The sequence below is a fragment of the Phalacrocorax aristotelis genome, chromosome 26 (assembly GCF_949628215.1).
Source record: "Phalacrocorax aristotelis chromosome 26, bGulAri2.1, whole genome shotgun sequence".
Lineage (NCBI taxonomy): Eukaryota > Metazoa > Chordata > Aves > Suliformes > Phalacrocoracidae > Phalacrocorax > Phalacrocorax aristotelis.
The window spans coordinates 1,594,125-1,612,950 of NC_134301.1; the positions used below are offsets into that span (position 1 = coordinate 1,594,125).

Here is an 18,826-nt window from a genome sequence, read left to right on the forward strand (position 1 = left end):
CTGTTAGTTCGCAAGAGATGAACGGACGCCTGCAGGTACGATCAAGCCTCCCTCGCTCCATATTCTGTCTGTGCATGAGTTTATCTACAGTTATTTTTCAGATTCCAGTAAAAGGCTTCAGCCTTCCCTCGCGCTCTCACCCCTCAGATTTGCAGCCACCAAAAGAACAAACAATTGCTTGAGCGCTGCACTGCGAAAAGGGACAATTTAGGGAATTTCAGCCTCAGTTTTAAGAGTCGGCCAAGAGTTACAGCAACGATGAAAGGAGAGGTGGCAAGGAAAAGCAGACAAATCACACAGGAGAACTGCGTTGCTGCCTCGGTGTCAGGATCAGTGCTGACACCGTGGTGACTGCGGCACCCAGCGCCCCAAAAAGGCTCTTACCAGGGGCTCTGGGATGACGGGGTTCATCTGACACGGGCGATGCCATCTGCAAGCAGAAAGAGGATATCCAGATGGTTCAGTGCAACTGCCCCAGCCTGTATCAATGCAGGACACGTCCTGGCACAGAGATTATAACTGTTTTACTCTCCAAAATGAAAAAGCACCCTTCACAGTCAGACATAAAACCCATCACAGACACCAGCCTCAGGCATGCAGGAGCAAGTCCAAGCAAAGGTGCAGCTAAAGGTAAGATGTCTTTCTACCAACAGGCAATAGAGAAAACCTGTTTGCAATTGTCCCAGGCTATTAAATAGGGCAGAGAGTTCTCAATGGCGGAGGATCCAGGGAGGGCTGTGATTTTCATAGGAAAATTACAGTAACTTAGCTGAGAGCAGGAACAATGGCGGAATTGGATCAAAAATGGTGTTCTTTCAATAATCCCCATATTTCCCCCAAAAAAAGAGAAAGCAGTCTTCCCACAGAAGGCATCGTCACCTGGGATTATTGCGAGGTACGACCTTGGTACTACTACACCTATGGCAGGTGAAGCTTGTTTTCTCCTTGATCAAGTCACTGTGCTCCTCACTTCTCTTCTACTTTTGGCATGCCAGTTTAATGCAAAAGGTAAAAAACAGAGCTAGGAGTTAACTTTTTATGAGACTGAGCTACATGGGATTAATTCTCAGAGACTAATGAGTCGCAAGACCATCCCAGATCAATTTGGGTAACTTCCTTGAGACCTGGGAGCCATGCCAAGAGCATTAACAACCAGAGCCGCGATACAAACAAGCCTATTCAAACACAAATAGTGCTCAAGACACTAGACCAAGCCCCAAGGACAGGCAGTACACTGCTACTGGGAAGAAGAGATAAAACCACAATAAACTAGATTATTATAGATGGCTGCATAGAATCTGTGCTGCAGCGTACATCTTACTACAGGAGAATATACAAGATCACAGGCAGACTCCAGGCAGAATCTGCAATTGCCACTGGGAGCTGGAACTGGAAGAGAGGTTGGTTGCAATCAAAAACCAAACTGCTTTTTGGTAAGTACAAGGGAAAGAAAGTCAGACTAAGAGGGCCATTTCTACTCCACTAGCCAAAAGAGAAGGAAGCTTAAGGCACTGCCCCAAGCTCTCAAAAATAGTAAGAGATTTCCTACTAAAATGCAAGGAAGGAAACATGTTGCTTTGAGACCGTTCCAGGAAAGGCTCTTTATTATTTTTCTAAGTGCAGTCATTAACAGCTCTCTGCCTCGAGCTTCCTGACCATCGAAACGAATTTTCAGCACACAGCGCTCTGCATGGGTTGCGATCAGCAGGGTCACAGAGGGAGCTGCACCCAGAAAATGCGTGGAGGGGAAGCCAGTCCTTCCACAGCACTTGGCTGGGTTTCAGCATCAGCATGCCCCACGCCACCCCAGAGTACAACACTGTGGTGATGATTCAGAGCACCATAATCCATCGTGAAGTGGGGTAAAAACAAATAGGTCAAGTTCTTCCTTAAAAACAACCCCAAAAAAACAAGCCCCTTTAACATTTAGGCTTCCTTGTCGCAGGGTTAGCTCCACAAGACAAAGGGCAAGGTGCCCAACTTACTTTTAGGTGCTCTGTAAAGTCAATTTGGCACCTAATTTCCGCTGGTGAATGACCGCTGACTGTCAAACTGAATTAGGTGCCTGCAGGGACTTGGGAACAGGGCTTATTCTGCACCTTTGTTCGCCCAGATCTCTGACTATTTATCGCCAGCTATTATACACCCAAAGACACTGCGCAAGATTTTAAGTTTTACAGGGAGAGGCCACCAGCGAGCTTAGTGAAAATGCGCAGGCTGCTGTTAGTCCCGGGCTCTGACCTTAAAGTTATTTTGGGGTGCGAGGGAAGGAGTGAGAATGTTTGCTTTGTAACTAAAAAGCTACAAGAGAGCTTAAAATTGTCATCTGGGAAAGAAGGCCAAAAGCCGATGCTATAAAACCTGCTTTAGAGGCATAACACCCTTATGCTTTATAAGCTTGATAAAGCAAACCCAACTGTATAAACTGGAATATTGGCAAGGAACTCGCTTGAAGTAAATCTCCAACAGACATTCAGTATTTAACAAGTCATTACGAGTTAACCTACAGCACAGGGCGAAAGCAAAGTGCAACCACTTACCGTCTGACTGTACTTTTCTGGGTGTTCAGGTCTGCTCTCAGGCTTGTAGAGGATCCCCTGTGCACAAGAGCATCCCCAAACAGTCTTGAGAGCACCAGAGATGCACTACACCCTCGCTCCTCGCTTGCAAGTGCCTTAAAACAGCCCTGGAGCTTCACCACCCCAGTGAGCTGCAGTTGCTGCTATCAGAAGAACAACCTTTCCTACAAGGCATAGCATTTGGCCCTAAAGTGACTTAAAAAGCGTCTCTCCTCAGCTCACGCAGGAGCAAATTAACAGTCTGGCTGCAAAGAGTATTTTCACGTGCTTTGGGAAAAGGGTCAAACCTGACATGAAGCAACAACCATGAACAAGAGTCGCTCTCCTCCTCTCAATGCATGAGCTATGGGATAGGGAAGCATTGTCAGCGTCCTGCCAAACGTAAAACAAATGCCAGCAAAAGGAGTAACACAGGCCCCAGACCAGCACATCTGCCACAGGAGACTTAGCTGGAACCAGAAAAGCTTTTCCCCTGCAGTTAGAGCAACAAACCTGCTCGGCTGAGAGCTCCTGGCAGCCAGGCAGCTTCTCCTAGCACAGCTTCCACCAGTTCTCCCAACTACACAACTTACACTGTTTATAACCCTCTTACATAAAACAGTAACAAGTTTACCGTTACCATAACAAAAAGTGTAATTTGTTAATGTTGCCTCCACATTAGGGTCTGGCAGGATAAAAACTGTGATAGAAGCTCCTTTGTCCAAGAGCCTGCTCGCGCTGGCCGGCCTCCAGATCAGATCTGGCCTGGCCTCCGACTTCGGAGCAAGGTGTTAGAGAAAGTCTCGTGTCATCTCAGCGCGTCTGGGGCCCAGCCAAGCCACGGGGCTGCCCGCGCACAACAGGCAATACAAAGGGAAGAACACTGGTTTGGTTTTTTTAATCTACGTAGAACACCATGATGAAAAAAGCAAGCGAGACAAACCACAAGAAGCTCGAGTGATCTGGAACCGTCTTCAGGAGGTCCTTCTGCTCTCTAACATCGAGCTGAGGGACACCGGTGTGCAGATGCCTTGCGAGCACTTCTTGGGTTCGGTGTTTTCGAGGTGCAAGGAGGTCAGATTTCATCGCACTAACAGCACGCATCCTCCTGCTCCTCCTTTCATAGTCAGATTCCTGACAAAGAAGTAGCTGCTGCTCTTCAAATACCTACTTTAACTAATCCTTGCCAAACACCACCGAAGCAGTCGTAGCTTGGCAAAACATGCTTTAATGCAGGCAAGGTTTCTCTAGTTAGGTGCCAAGTATCAGATTTCTAATACGAAAAGGCATCTGTCCAAATGGTTTTGAAGCCTTTGATGAACATGAGACAAAATCCAACATAAACGAGCAAGTCAGCAACTTCCCCAGGCAAGAAGATGGAGAAAGACCATCTTAAATCATCATCCAGTTACTCATATGCCAAAGTTGTGCTTCCACTCCCAGTTTCTGGAGGAAAGATGGACTCTACAGGATGTCCCTAAGGTATCTACACCAAGGCACAAGGACACAAACTGCAAGATGCCGACAGCAGACAGAGCAGGACTCACTGGCAGCACCTAGATAGAGTATTTGATGGGAGCACCTAGCCAGCCCTCATCAGATACAGCATCCCGCCTCAACGCTGCAAAGAGCAGCAAGGTCCCAGGTTTATCATCAACTGGTTGCTCCAGAACCTCCTCCAAAACAGAAGGAGCTTCATGGACATCCCCGAGCCTCTCCACTGAGGTCAGACAAGCCTCCACTTAATTGCCACCGTTGCTGTCACCTCCAAGATCGGAGCAGACCCCATGTCTTTGGCTAGACCCAGAGGTACGCCTGCCACCAGGAGCAAGGTGACAACCTAAGCATGAACCCAGAGCGACAACAGGCAAGACCACACCTGTACACCCCTCTAGCCAGAGCAACACGGCACGAACCGTCCCCACAATCTCAAGCAAAACGCCTTTCTTTCCTCCTTCACACCACGACCGAGCAAACCCTGGCAGCTCACAGAAAGAGAGGCTCTAAGCAGAGATCACCAGATAGGAAATTTCTCTGGCGTTGCTTCCAGCAGGCTTGGATTTGTAGCACGACGGCACACTGAGTGAAAAGACATGCTACAAGGCAGACTCCAAGACGCATGCAGGCAGCCTCCAGATCTTGGCATTAGAGCTCTCGGGTCGCCTTGCGCTTCTTCATTAGCGGTGATACATCTTCGGCTATATACCTCTTCACAGCAGGGACAACATATTGCAAGAGATCTACTACAGGAGAGAGAAATAATTCAAGTTTAAGAAAGGGAGGAAAAACCTAAGAGACCCACTGTTTCTTACTGAGTAGAGATAATTATAAGAAAGCCATGACAAGCCTTAGAGGATGCATTATTTTACCTAGGAAATGCCTAAGTGACCTAGAAACTAGAGTCCCATTTCCTGAAATTATTTAGCCACTTAAGAGCCCTTGTTTCAATGAAAGTGAGGAAAAAAGCTGCTGAAAATGGGACGTAAGAGCCCGAGTCAAGCTTGAACATATTTTCCCCACAACGGTACATGAAGAGTTTTAAAGGAAGATCAAAGTCAAGGCTGCACGGAGTTAAGAACAGGAGAGGCTCTTATGTAAGCGACTACCTACGGATAAAACTCTCAACAATGAATTAAAATAACTGAAACAGCACCAGCAGGACAGGGGACAGAAAGGCACGACACTCTTGCATGTACGCATGGTCATAAAGTAAAAATATTTTGTCCCACCTGTTATTATTTACATCACATGTGGGCATTTTTATTTATTTAGCATTCGAAGGCACACACATTTTATGGCATCATTATTTGATATGTGAGCCCTAAAATCAGAGGGGAGCAAGAAATATTCCAAATACAAGCAATGTCTAGAAATCTGGTACATTATTGTGAGTTGTTTAACTAGAACAGCATTCTGCCTTCGGAATGATTGCGTTTTAGCGGGGAACAAAGCAATGATTTCCTATCTATAGTTTACATAATTCAAAATGTGAAATCTTGCATAGATGAAGGATACAGCGCCCTAAACGTGGATCATACAAATGGGCGCTCTATATGTGTTAAAACTAGAGAGCTTTCCAAAAAGAAAGGAAAGGCAGCATGGGGGTAGAAGGATGAAAAACATCCACATGAAGAGGAGCGAGCATCCCTCAGGAAGCTTCTTATCACCTCCACCAGAAAACAAACTTGCTCGTTAAAACGCTGCCAACACACTCATGATTACGTTCAAAAAAAGTCACATTTTGTCACGTTGGCTTTGCACATGGCTCCGTCAGAGCAAGGATCTGGACGATGAGCAATGCTCACTCTTATATAAACTCTCCAGGTTTGTAACAGCGCACTCTGCCATATAAAGACTTCTAACCCAATTAAGGTTGTAGATAAACTTCGTCAGTTCCGTTTTCATACGGTAAATCTACCCTGCGCTGCAGGATGCTCAGCTAAGTCTCGGCCTTTGCATTTTCAGGACCCAACAGTTAATGCCAGGAGACCTGGCACCCAAGTGCTGTCACCCCGGTGACAATCTGCCTTTGGATCTCATCTCCCTCTCTGCTGCTCCTCCTCCTCCGGCTCTATTTTACCAACACTCAAAAAAAAAAAAGGGAATATTCCTACCGCAGGAACAGCAAAAGAATGGCCCGTGAACGGCTGCCAAGCCTACCTTCAGCTCCTGCTGCAATGAGAACAGCACGAAGTAGAAGAAAACTACATTTCACTGCGAGATTAACTGCCAAAGCTTCCCCTGCCCACACGCAACCTACTTCAGCTTCACCGGCAGCAGTTCGACCTCACTTTTGAAACTTCTAAGGATTTCCAGCACCTTCAGCCGTGGACACGACCAGCTGTACCTCTAGAAACAAGTCTATTTTAAACACCAGCTATTTTAAATAATTGCAGACATCAACTGCTTAGCGATTTGAAGATTTGTTCCCTTCATCTCAGCAGACTCAGCACCAACGAGAGCTTTTTGGCAGAAAATCCAAAAGCCACGTTCTGCTCCAAGTCTGGTTTACTCACTTTGGAAACAGTTAAAGGGTAGAAGACAGCTTGGTACGGTTAGTTACACAGGTATAAATACACTCATTTGGGCATTGCTTATTCCCTACCACTGCCAAGTCCACATCGAGCCAAGTCCTTAATACACTGAAGCCTGTAAAAGACTGCTTTTTTATTATTATTATTTTAAATGGTAACAATGGTATTCAGAACAAGGTCTCTGCCAGCCAGGGCCGAAAACATTCTCCATAAGCACAAAAAGAAACAGGCAAGCTGTGCAAGAGCTCTGCTAAAGGCAGTACTGCAAGCGTGGCAGCACATCCCCAAAAGGCAGGGAAGTGGCGAACTTTGCAGCTTTACACACTTCTGAACTCCAGGCACAACATGCATTTCATACTAGAGGAGTTCAAACATCTTTTTTTTTTTTTTTCAGGAGAAGGGGAAGAAAATGTCTTCGTACAGCTCCTCTTTTAGGATTTATTTGGTAGCTGTGCCACACAAAGAGAGCTCAGAAGCAAGACTAGCTCTGCAGAGCGTGCCCAGAGAAATGCCCCCAGTGGGTAGCACGGCCTGTAGCTGGCAGAGGAGCTTTGTTTATTCATGAACCAGCTTGCAACGGCTGGCACCGCATCTCCACCACCACTTCATTCTCTCGCGCAAGGGTGGGACAGCAGAGCGGCATTCCAGACGGCTGCAGGCACTCCGCGGGCTGGCTCGCTCCCGCGACGAGAGCGGCAGCGCCGTTCGCGATCCCTGCGCTGCTCCCCAGGAGCCAAACTCGTTGCTTTTGTTGGGAAACTTCAGTAAATGGCTGCTCGGAGGCGGGAGCTCAGCTCTGCGCTTCTCCTGATACAGGACAGCAGCCCCTGCTCACGTACAGCAGCAGAAGGGAGATGGGGAGGTAGGAAAATTCACCCCAGCCAGCTCGGCCTCTCACCACCACCCCAGCGAAGCGCGCCAAGGGCTTAGAGGAAAGAGGTGCAATGCAAAAATCCCGCTCCACTAAATAATTAGCCAGCATTAAAATTAGGTTTAGCTTCTGCGAAACCACACCGTGTTGGAAACTGTTAAGGCACTGAATTTATCGTGGTTCAAAAACAAGCGTCAAGCTTTGGCATGCATTAAAACAGAGCGTGTGCTATACAAGGGTTACTGCACAGCTGACTCCTGCATCAGCACGTGCCCCACCAGGTGTATCAGGGAGGTGGAAAAGAGAAAAAAAAAGGGCAAGGAGCTCTTGGAAGATGATGAAATTGAACTTCAGAGAAGCAATTAAGCCAAACTCCCACGAGCCAAGACTAATTGCAGCAAAACACGTTGTAAATACCAACTCTAAAGAGGGAGAACAAACCCGAATGCACGAACATCAACCAGCAGCTTGGAGAGGAACCTCTGTGGGTACCACCACTACCAAGGGCTCTAAGTCAGGAAATCTGGTGTCCTCCAACGTGCGTGCTCTCCGTGGCCCCGTCTCGCTGCTCACCCACCTGCGTGCGCATCACTTGGAGGACAGCTGAGGCCACAGACCTGCTTCCAGATACAGCTCGGCCAGCCTCAACCCCCTGCTCCCACCGCTTCTGCCGGCAGAGCACAGCTGCGCGCAGGTGAAGCCTTAACTTTTCGGATCTGGGCAAAGCGATGCAAAGAAGCGGAGAAGGAACAGAATTAAGAGATTTGCTGAGGACTTTGAGTGATATGACGTAGGAATTCATCAGCCAGACAAAAAGATGTGACAAATATTGCCATGTCAAGGCTGAGCATTATGCGGCTTATTAAAACCTCAGCTTTATATTCAAAAGGAAGCAAGGCTATAAATGTGCTTTTGTTTTAGTCTCTATAGGCAGCTTCCTACGCACCTCTACACCAAACAGAAACCACTTCTGGCTCCCCCAGGAAGCCCAGTCCCCTTGCTTACATCTCTGCTCAGCCTACACTACTCAGCATTCACCCATTGTATTACAAGTTCCTTGAAACCAAAACCAAGAACCAGGATTACTTTTTAAAGGGGGGGGGATCTTAATAAACATGAAGTTACAGGAAGCAGCAGGTCCTCAATCCTGAAGGTCTGTTACAAAAAAGCATTTTCTCCCAGCACTGCAAAGCCCTCTCAAAATGCATTGTAGCTGGGTGCTAAACGACGGAGGGAAGAGCAGTTTTGGAAATCCGGCCTCCATTCTCGGCACTAGGAATATTAAAAAAAAAAAAAAATATGAACAAAAAAAGGCTCCAAGAAAGTCAGAAGAATAAATAAAACCAAACAGAACGTGAAAAAGCATCACATGTGATACAGCAGAAAATGAGTCCAAAACAAAATCCAACCCAGAGATCCTCTAACACATGCTGCAAAAAACAACACGTGCACCACAAGGCCTGCCAGAAGCTGAGTGTATTTTACTAAGCCATTTTAGATACGTTTCCACCACAAAGAGGTAGCGACTAGCTCTGGGTGAGGACGTGTCCTGGTTGCCCCAATCCCCTCCACGCACCCTCAGGAAAGCTCCGGTTCCTCCTGGCTGCCTTATCAGGTGAAACTGGTGGACCTTGCAGTCAGGTTCCTGCGTGTTCAAGGAGGAAGATGGAAGGAGGATTCGGTTTCTTCCCCACAACCATCCTCTCACACCCATCCACTCGCACTTCCTCTCTCGAACTTCCCCATCTTTCAAAACGGGTAAGGGAAATTTCCTGCCTGCCCCACACCACATCCGCAAACCCCCTTTTAGCCATCCTGAGAACATCCTCCACAGTCAGCGTTGCCTCCAGCTGAGCTCTGAGGGGTTTTGGAGGAGATGGGAATAAAGACATTAACAAGGAGTTTGAATTTTTTTTTAAGCCATGTCCTTTTATTTTTGCTGTCTTCCTACACTGCCCATCTAAGCCATCACCATCATAGTCCTGCCACACGCACCGTATGGCGCTTTCCAAGTGAACTCAGACTAACCACAGTCCCATCAACCAGCTGAAAAAGGGTAACAACACTTGCAACCTACCAAGGTGGGCTGAGGGTCTAACAGTGGACTCAGCAAGGCCATTTTCACCTGACATCTTCATGAATTACACAGAGGAAGAAAAAAAATCAGAGCGCTAAATACATATGGTGGGAAACGCTGGAGATGACTGGAAAATAAGGAACCTTGAGAAAATAGAAATATGAGCAAGAATAAGTAGAAATTAATGTTAGAAATACCCTTCAACAGGGGGAAGTGAAGTTACAGTGAAAGACAAATTGCAAGTGGAAGGTTTAACACATTCACAAAGTTTGCGTAAAGCTTTTCCTTCTTATAATCTGAACAGACACAAGGAGGGAAAGTCCCGATCGCCAGCATGCTGATGCAAGCCACGGTCGAGTCCAAGCTCTTTGGTATCAGGAGGATATTGGCAAATCGGAAGGCATTCGGGAAAATATAGTTAAGCAGCTGTAGGGATTGATTTACAAGGAAAGATTAAAATAACTAGACGCCTAGTTGGGCTAAGCTGTAAGTAAGGTGGACAAGATAATTTTTTACAGTTAGTTGACAGGCAAGTGCCAAAAGGGAGAGGAAGTGTTTAACATACTACAATTAGGTATAACCAAAGGATTGGCACACAATTAAGGAAATCCACAGCTGCATTAAAGTTCTCAAAGCAGTGAGGTCTATCGGATACTAAAATAGCCTCCCACTTCTCAATTCCCAACCACCTTCTAGGACCAGAAATAAACACTCTGCTGAGAAAAGACCATCCCAGCCACAGGTAATCATTACAAACCTCGCAGGTCGATCGCTGACTAGCTGCTTCCACCAGCTGAACCCACTCCTTTTTTTTGTTTGTTTGTTTTTAACACTAAGAGCAAACAAGCACTCCAGCACTCTCCAGCCCGCAAAGTGATTACAGTTGGCAACGGTAATTACCCCCCTCATGTCACAGAGGGTGAATATGATCCCTCGCTTTAAGGAAACAGGAGCAAGGATGTTTAACCCTGCTCGTTTTCCAAACGGGAATCTGGCTGTTGAATCCACCTCCCACGAACTACTTCTCTACATTCAAACAGTGAAGTTATTCTTAGTCTCCGCTGAGAAAACCCCAATCCAAAAAAACTGTCCAACAAAGCCAGTGGTTCAGAACTGCTGCTGAATTCCTCTCCAGAAATGACTGCATTTTAGTGACAACTATTTTTAAAGCAGTTTGCAAAGAACTAGACAACCCCTTTCAGAACGTGCCCTTCAACACTGCTGGTGGAAGAAAGTCCCTGACCAACAAGTGAGGCAAAATAAAGTGGGAAGTCCACCAAAGGATTAACAACACTTTTATGTTGTACTCCTGAACGTTAAATTAAAATGTTGGTCTTTAGAGAGACCTGAGCAGGAAAAGAAGCGATAACTTCATGAAGAAACATAACGATGGGACCCGGTGAAGAAGAGGCAACAAAGAAAGAGGCAGAAAGAGCAAAATGGGAAAAGCTGAGCAGAACAAGGAGTTTTTGTTGTTGCACGCATTTCATCTCACACCTGAACCAGCTGATCTCTTTGCCTTAGTAAGGTTGAGGGACTCCATACCAACGGTTCTGGCGGTAGGAACAGAACAGCTTTGAGACCTGACCCAGGTTGTGCTTGCAAAGCCAGAGCTACTGAGAGGCCACAGATTTCACAGCACCAGCAGCAGATGAGCAAGCACCTGGAGAAACCTCACCCCTTCAACAAGCTTTCAAAAGCTTGAGCTCTCAAATTCCCCCAGTGAGAATTATCCACTGTTTCAGACTTTAAAAGAAACTACTCAGTTCTCCGATTTCTGCTCTCTGTGTGTCTTCCTTCACTCAGTGCTGTGGGAATCACTAATCCCCCTAGGACTGCATGGGGTGGGATGGGGCTGAGAGCCCCCCACCTTCCAACACCCTGCAGACCCACAGCCACTCACCAGCCCTCACCCTGCTCCCCACCTCATGCCCATGGGCACCCACAACCTCTCTGCATCCTTTCCACACCTGCGTGCCACTGGGAGCCCCCCGCACGTAGGCCTGGATCCTCCCCAGCTGCCCCAAAAAGAGTCATGAGCCGTCACACTGAGCCCAAACCCCTCTTCACCTAGAGGAGGGCAGAGTCCAGTTTAAGGGGTTCCCCCAGCACCTGTACCTCAGGGGGTCCCCACATCTGCCATTGCCAAGAGCACCCCATATCTCTTCAGGATCCCCAGGACCCGCACACCGAAGGCTCTTCCTTATCTACAGCCTCCAAAGCCATCTCCCCCCCAATTCTCTCTCAGCTTCCAAAGCTCCCCCACCCCTTAACTGCCCCCCACCCACAGTCCCTCAAGTCTCCCCAGTACCGCTCCAGGGCTCACCCCCAGAATCCCACTGCAAGACCGCCCTCCCTTTAAAGCCCCCCATATCTGCAAACCTCTCCAAACCCCCTCAAGAAACCCATCCCTTGAGCCCCCCACTACTCCCCAGGACCCCTCCAAACCCCCCACCCCTCGTGCGCCCCACACTGATGCCCCGTACCCCACTGACCTCCCTGTACCTTCACCCCAAGCCCCCCATTTTCCCGGGTTTCCCCCCCCCTCGGCCCCCCGGCCTCCGGGCTCCCCCCCTCAGGCACCGCCCGGGCCCCTCGCTGCCTCCAGCAGCCCCGCCCACCCGGGGAGGGGCTTAGCCTCATCGCGGCGCCCCCTAAGCCACCATTGGCAGCGCCGCCCGCCACTCCGGACCTGGCGGCGAGCCGATTGGCCGGAGGGCGTCGTCAATCAACGAAGGGGCGGGGGGGAGTACAGCGGCTGCCTCACGAAAAGTCAGGGAGAGTTGTGGGGGAGGGGCCGGCCAGGGCTCCCCGTGGCCCCCCGGGGGCTGCCCCGCCGCCTCTCTCACCGCCTCCCCCGCCCCGGGGCAGCCCCGCGGCCCGCCGAGCCCGGGCGCAGCCGGTTACCTGAGGGAGGGCCGGGCCAGGCCAGGCCGCACCGCCACCGCCGGGGCCTCGCGCTGGCTGCCTCTCGCGCTGGGGCTCCCGCCTCCCCTCCGCGAGCCGCCCCCCCCGCCCCCCCTTCCCCACGACCGAGAATCTCGCGAGACCTGAGGGGAGGTAACGGCGCCGGGGCCAATGGGGGGCTTCGGGGGCGGGGTCCCGCCGTGGAGGGGCGGGGTTGACCACGCCTCCTCGGGGGCGGCCAGCGAGAGGAAGGCCTCCGGGGGGACAGCGAGGCCGCCGAGGGGGACCTCCATCCTGCGGGGACAGCGAGACGGGGACACCCGGACACAGGGACACCCCAACACCGGGACACACCTGAGCCCAGGACACGCCTGATGCCTGCACCCCAACACCCACGAGCACCCCAAACCCCGGCTCCTGGGGCTGCCAGGCAGCAGGTCCTGGCTGAGGTGTCCCCAAGGGGGTGACATCCCTGGGCAGGGACAGCTGGGGGTGTCAGCCCTCGCTGCAGTCCCCAGGGCTCCTGGCTGTCCCCAGGGATCAGCCATATCCTTGTCCCCTTGGGGACTTGGCTGAGGGCTCAGGGTGACAGCAGGGCTCAGCCCCAGGCACCTGGTGTCCCCTGTGGGGACACTGCCACCTCCTGGGGGGGGGGAAGTGCCATGCCCCAGTGGCAGCCGTAGGCAAGTGACACAAGACGGGGCCACCAAGGAGACACGAGGAGCCAAGACCCCATTATCAAACCGTCTTTATTCCTCTCCCACCCATGATGGGGTTGGGGAATGGGAACAGCAGGCTGCCGGCTCCGTCACCATCACTGCCACTGGCTCCGTCACATGGCGAAGAGGATGAGGAAGGCCACCATGAGGCAGAAGAGCCCCATGGCCTCGGAGAGGGCGAAGCCCAAGATGGCATAGGAGAAAAGCTGCTGTTTGAGCGAGGGGTTCCTGTGGGGACAGGAGAGGCCGGTCAGCATGGGCTGGGGTTGGCCCCCAACCCCCCCATTTCCATCCCCTCAGTGTCCCACCCTGACCTGGCATAGCCGATGATGAGGCTGCCAAAAACGGTGCCGATGCCGGCGCCGGAGCCAGCCACCCCCACGGTGGCAGCACCGGCACCAATGAACTTTGCGGCGGTGTCGATGTCCTGGTGGGCCGCGCTCGTCTGGATGGCCCGGTGGGTGCCTGGCCACACCTGGGGGACAGGGGGGTGGGCAAGTGGGTGGGAAGGGGGAACCTCAGGCCTTAGTTTCCCCCTTTTGAGCTCCCTGAAGCCTCTCAGGGAGCCCCAGAGTGGGTGGGGCGCACAGTTGCTTCACTGTGCCCCTCCCAGGCCGGTGCTCAGCACCCCACTGCCCCCCTATATCCCCCCCCGTCCGAGCTAGGCACGTTACCTGCTCCGTCCGGGCCTCAGGGCTGCTCAGCACGGAGGCAGAGAGGGGCTGGCACAGCACCCGCGAGCTCCTCCTCACCTGCAAAGCACAGCACCCTCAGACTGGGAGAAGGTGCCCCACCCCACGCACCCCCAGGGCAGCAAAACTCCACCTGAGGGTCCCCTGAGGCCACTGCTGCCACCTCTGGTACTCCCCAAACCTGATCGGCCCCTTGGGGCACCCCATGAGCCAGCAGCACCCAACTGGGAGAGCCTGTGCCAGCACCCAGCACCGAAGTGGAGCTCCCAGGCCCCACGTGGCCCTGCTACAAGCACCCCATAGCCGCACAGATCAGGTTATAGATCCTCCATGCCACTGGGACCGGCACCCAGCCAAAGGCAGCGCTGTATCCACCTCCATGTGGGTAATTAGTAACCATCAAGGGATGGCAAATGATCTTTAACCAGAGCAGTTGAGCTCTCAGGGCTCTGCTCACCTTCAGTGCGGTCCAGGACAGCTCTAAATCTCCAAGTGTCCTCAAACCTCTCCCCTTGTCCCCAAGGGGGCATGCGTTACCTGCCCCACACCCTCATCCCACAGAGGGGACGTGGAAGACGAAGGAGGGGTTTGTCACTACTCACTAGCGCAGGAGCGGAGACAAACTTTGCACAGGCGTACATGGTGAGGGACGGAGGGACACACGGGCGGGACACGGCTAGAAGAGACACACAGACACCGGGGCGTGAGGAGCCGCAGCACGCGGGATCTGGCCTCACAGATGCGAGGTGACCTGCAGGACAGGCAGGGGACTTGGGGACACACAGGAGGTCTGAGCCATGCAGGGATGGTGGCGGAGGATGTGCTTTTGTCACCCAGGTGACAGCTCCTGGCTGAGTGCCACCACGGTGGCAGTCTGGGGCTCAGGGATTTTGGGGTCCTGGAGTTGCTCCAGTGTCCTGGGGGATGTCACACCCCTGGGGGCCAACAGGAGTTCATGAGGCCCCTGGTCCCCATAAGACAGGCCGGGCTGTGGGGATCCCACCTCGATTCTGCCTCTGGGGACGTGGATGGAGAATGGGGCAGCTCTGGGGGGGGGGGGGGGGTGTCACAGCCTGGGGACCCCCAGACCTGGCAGGGGACATGGGGGCTGCAGAGGACCAAGCGTGAAACCCCAGTGTAGGAGGGAGATCGCCCCAGAAGGCAGCGTGAGGGGATATCACCCCAAAACAGCGGGGGCGTCACCCCAAAACTCTGTGTGTGTGGGTGTCACTCCAAAACTCGGGGAGGGGGAGATGCCCCAACCCCAACCAGCTCCTTGGTGGGGGGGAGATCGCCCGTCTCTGTCCCCTCCCAAAGGGGGGGCGGGCTATCTTGGCCGCCCCCCGCCCCTGAGAAGGGGTTCCCGGCCCCCGCCCCCCACTCCTGAGGGGGCCTCCCGCCCCTGAGGGGATACCTCTCGCCCTCCCCTCCCCCCGAGGGGGTCTCTCTCCCACTCCCCCACCATGAGGGGGTCTCTAACCCCCCTCCTCTTGCCCCCACCGAGGGGGGTCTCTCCCCCCCGGGGATGCCCCCCCTCACGCCCCGGCCCGCCGCCGCTCACCTGGCGAACCGGCAGCGGGCAGGTCGCGGAGGCACGGAGTGCGCAGGTGCGCCCGGAAGCACCACTGAGAGGGAGGTCGGTGTCATCGCCCAGAGCGTCCGCACGCCCCGCGGCGCCGCCTGCGGGCCGGGAGGAGGCGGGACCGGGGGTTGCGGGGCGTGGGGGCGGGGTCTGGAGGGAGGGGGCGGGGCCGCGCGTCGCGCCCCCTGGCGGCTGCGAGGCGCAACTTCGTGGGGGCTCAAGCAGGGGGTTGGGGGGGTGCGTGGGACCGGGGAGGGGGCGGGGGGGGTCGTGGGGCCGGGGGGGGACACGGGGGTGCGTGGGGGTGCGTGGGACCGGGGAGGGGGCGGGGGGGGTCGTGGGGCCGGGGGGGGACACGGGAGTGCGTGGGAGTTCGTGGGGCAGGGGGGAACATGGAGGGGGGGTTGTGGTGCGTGGGACTGGGGAGGGGACACAGGGGTGCGTGGGCGTGCGTGGGGCCGGGGAGGGGGCACACATGTGTGGGAGGGGGTGCGTGTGTGCACGTGTGTGTACACGTCTGCCTACACGCGTGACACGTGTGCGTGCCCAGGTGTGTGTGCGCACAGGTGTGTGCATCACTGAGGTCTGCATGATCACGTGCGTGTGTCCGCACATGCGTGTGCAGGGAGTGTGCACGTGTGTGAGGCCGGGGGAGGGCTGTGTCACCCCAGGGTGCTGGGGGACCCCCAGGGTGCAGGGGGGACAGTGTCACGCCAGGGTGCAGGGGGAGCGGGGACCCCAGGGTGCTGAGGACCCTGTGTCACCCCAGGGTGCTGGAGAACCGGGACACCCCAGGGTGCAGGGGGCCAATGTCACCCCAGGGTGCTGGGGGACCCCCAAGGTGTGGAGGGAACAGCGTAACCCCAGGGTGCTGTGGGATGGTGCCACCGCAGGGTGCTGGAGGATTGGGGTGCCCCAGGGTGCTGGGGCTACTGGGGACCCCCAGGGTGCAGGGGGCCAGTGTCACCCCAGGGTGCTGGGGGCCCTCCAGGGTGAGGGGGGACGGTGTCACCTCAGGGTGCTGTGGGATGGTGCCACCGCAGGGTGCTGGAGGATTGGGGTGCCCCAGGGTGCTGGGGCTACTGGGGACCCCCAGGGTGCAGGGGGCCAGTGTCACCCCAGGGTGCTGGGGGCCCTCCAGGGTGAGGGGGGACGGTGTCACCTCAGGGTGCTGGGGCACCCCAGGGTGCTGGGCACCCCCAAAGTGTGGGGGGCTGGTGTCACCCGCAGGTGGGGTGCGGGGCCGCGGTGCCGCGCAGGCTGTCAGGCGGCTGTATTTATGGGCAGCCCTAATGCGGGAAGCCATAAAGGCAGAGAGAGCCGCTATTAATTAAATCATTGTTATAATTAACTTTCATTAAAGGAAAATCAATAACGAGGAGCCGGGATTGAAAGGAGGCCATCCATCAGCCCTGCCCCGCCGCCGCGGGGGGAGCGCGGGGGGCTCTGTGCGCGCACGCGTGTGCGAGGGGTGCACACACGTGGGGCTGCGTGTGCACAAGTGTGCGCAGGCGGGTGTGCAGGTGTGTGCGTGCACGGGGGTTTGCAAGGGGACACACGCGTGTGCGAGGGGTGCACACACGTGGGGCTGCGTGTACACGAGTGTGCGCAGGCAGGTGTGCACGTGTGTGTGCGCATGGGGGGTTTGCAAGGGGACACAGGCGTGTGCGAGGGGTGCCCACGCGTGGGGCTGTGTGTACACGACTGCTTGCAGGCAGGTGTGCACGTGTGTGTGCGTGCACGGGGGTTTGCAAGGGGACACACGCGTGTGCGAGGGGTGCACACACGTGGGGCTGGGGGTACACAACCGCGTGCAGGCGGGTGTGCACGTGTGTGTGTGTGCACGGGGGGTTTGCAAGGGGACACGCGCGTGTGTGAGGGGTGCACACGTGTGGGGCTGTGTGTACATGTGTGTGCGCAGGCGGGTGTGCACACAGATGTGTGTGTGCACGTGTGTGCACAGGGTGTTTGCAAGGGGACACACACGCGTGTGTGAGGGGTTCCCACACATGGGGCTGTGTGTACATGTGTGCACGGATGCATATGTGTGCACATAGCAGGTGTGTGGGTGCGGGTGCACACGCACAGGGGGTTTGCACAGGGACACACGCGTGTACGAGGGGTGCAGACACGTAGGGCTGTGCGTACACGTGTGCGCACAGGCGGGTGTGTGCACAGATGTGTGTGTGTGCACGTGTGTGCACACGGGGAGTTTGCAAGGGGACACACGTGTGTGTGAGGGGTGCCCACGCATGGGGCTGTGTCACACGCGTGCGCGCAGGCGGGTGTGTGCATGGACACATGTGTGTGCACGGATGCATGCGTGTGCACGCAGCGGGTGTGCACGTGTGTGTGCGCAGACGGGGTTTGCACAGGGACACATCTGTGTGCGTGTGTGTGTACGAGGGGTGCACACGTGTGGGGCTGTGCATGCCCCTGTGTGTACGTGCAGGGGTTTGTACGGGGACACACGCGTGTTCACGCGTGCAGGAGGGCGTGTGCCGGTGCCTGCGCAGATGTGGGTGGGCGCGTGGGTGGGCGCGTGGGTGGCCCCCCAGACCCCCTGCGCCCCAAACCAGGGTCTGGCGCACCCCAAACCACCGGCGCACGGCGCAGCCTCCCCCCAAAACCTGCCCCACCATCCCCAAATACCCCTTTTAACCCCTTAAAACCCCCAGAAGGCCCCTGCAGCCCCGCAAAACCCCCTCCGCGGCCTGTCCGTCCGTCCGTCTTTGTCCGCCTTTCCTCCCCCCCTTTCTTTTTTTTTTTTTCCCCTCCTTTTCCCATTTTTTTTTTATTCCCTGATTTAAACCACGGCTCCATTTGCTGCCACTGACCTTAACGGCTTAAATTAAAAAGCAATGTTCTGTGCGCGCCTCCAAAGCCGCCGCGCCGGGAGGGAGGGGTCGAAGGGGCCCCCCCCAAACCCCCCCTCGCCTTTTCACACCCACCCCCCCCCAGCCCCCCTCGTGGGCTCTGATGGTTTTAATATCACCGTAATGGCTTTGACCTTGCGATTAATAGCGGGATTTGCAAAGCCGCCGTGGCGTGACGGCGGCCTGCGCTCAGTGTGGGGTGAGGGGGGTGGGGGGGGGCGTCCCGCTTTTTTTGGGGGGGGCTTGGGGTGGGGAGGGATTGGTGCTGGGTGGGGAAACTGAGGCACGAGTGGGGAATGGTGGGGAGTGGGGAATGGACTGGGGGGGATGCTGTGATTTTGAGGGGGTGGGAGGGTCATGGGGGGCTGGAGGCAGGAGTGGGGGTGCGGGTGGGTTGCAAAGTGGGGGGTGGGACACGCGTGTGCCAGGACACACGTGTGCCTGGACACGCGTGTACCTGTGCGTGTGTACGGCTGGGGGGGTGTCTCTGGGGTCCGGGAGGCTGCCGTG

The 18,826-nt window shown here is 54.6% G+C and overlaps 2 protein-coding genes across 4 annotated transcripts in view; both read right to left on the bottom strand.

Annotated features, from left to right (window-relative positions):
• LOC142048760 (cyclic AMP-dependent transcription factor ATF-7) overlaps positions 1-12,586 on the bottom strand; it is a 70,096-nt gene extending 57,510 nt beyond the window's left edge. Inside the window, exon 1 of one of the 3 annotated variants that reach the window (XM_075075949.1) lies at positions 12,448-12,586. The gene's annotated coding sequence lies outside the window, so the exon portion shown is untranslated. The remainder of the gene's footprint in view (positions 1-12,447) is intronic. The other 2 variants (XM_075075947.1, XM_075075948.1) reach the window with 2 other exon arrangements.
• Positions 12,587-13,178: 592 nt separating this feature from the next.
• On the bottom strand, positions 13,179-15,520 carry ATP5MC2 (ATP synthase membrane subunit c locus 2). Its single transcript, XM_075075739.1, is given in 6 exon segments — positions 13,179-13,394; positions 13,481-13,641; positions 13,841-13,918; positions 14,461-14,508; positions 14,510-14,534; positions 15,420-15,520. Coding segments are annotated over 6 exon segments (513 nt in total). The 5' UTR covers positions 15,506-15,520; the 3' UTR covers positions 13,179-13,279.
• Between the last annotated feature and the right edge of the window lie 3,306 nt (positions 15,521-18,826).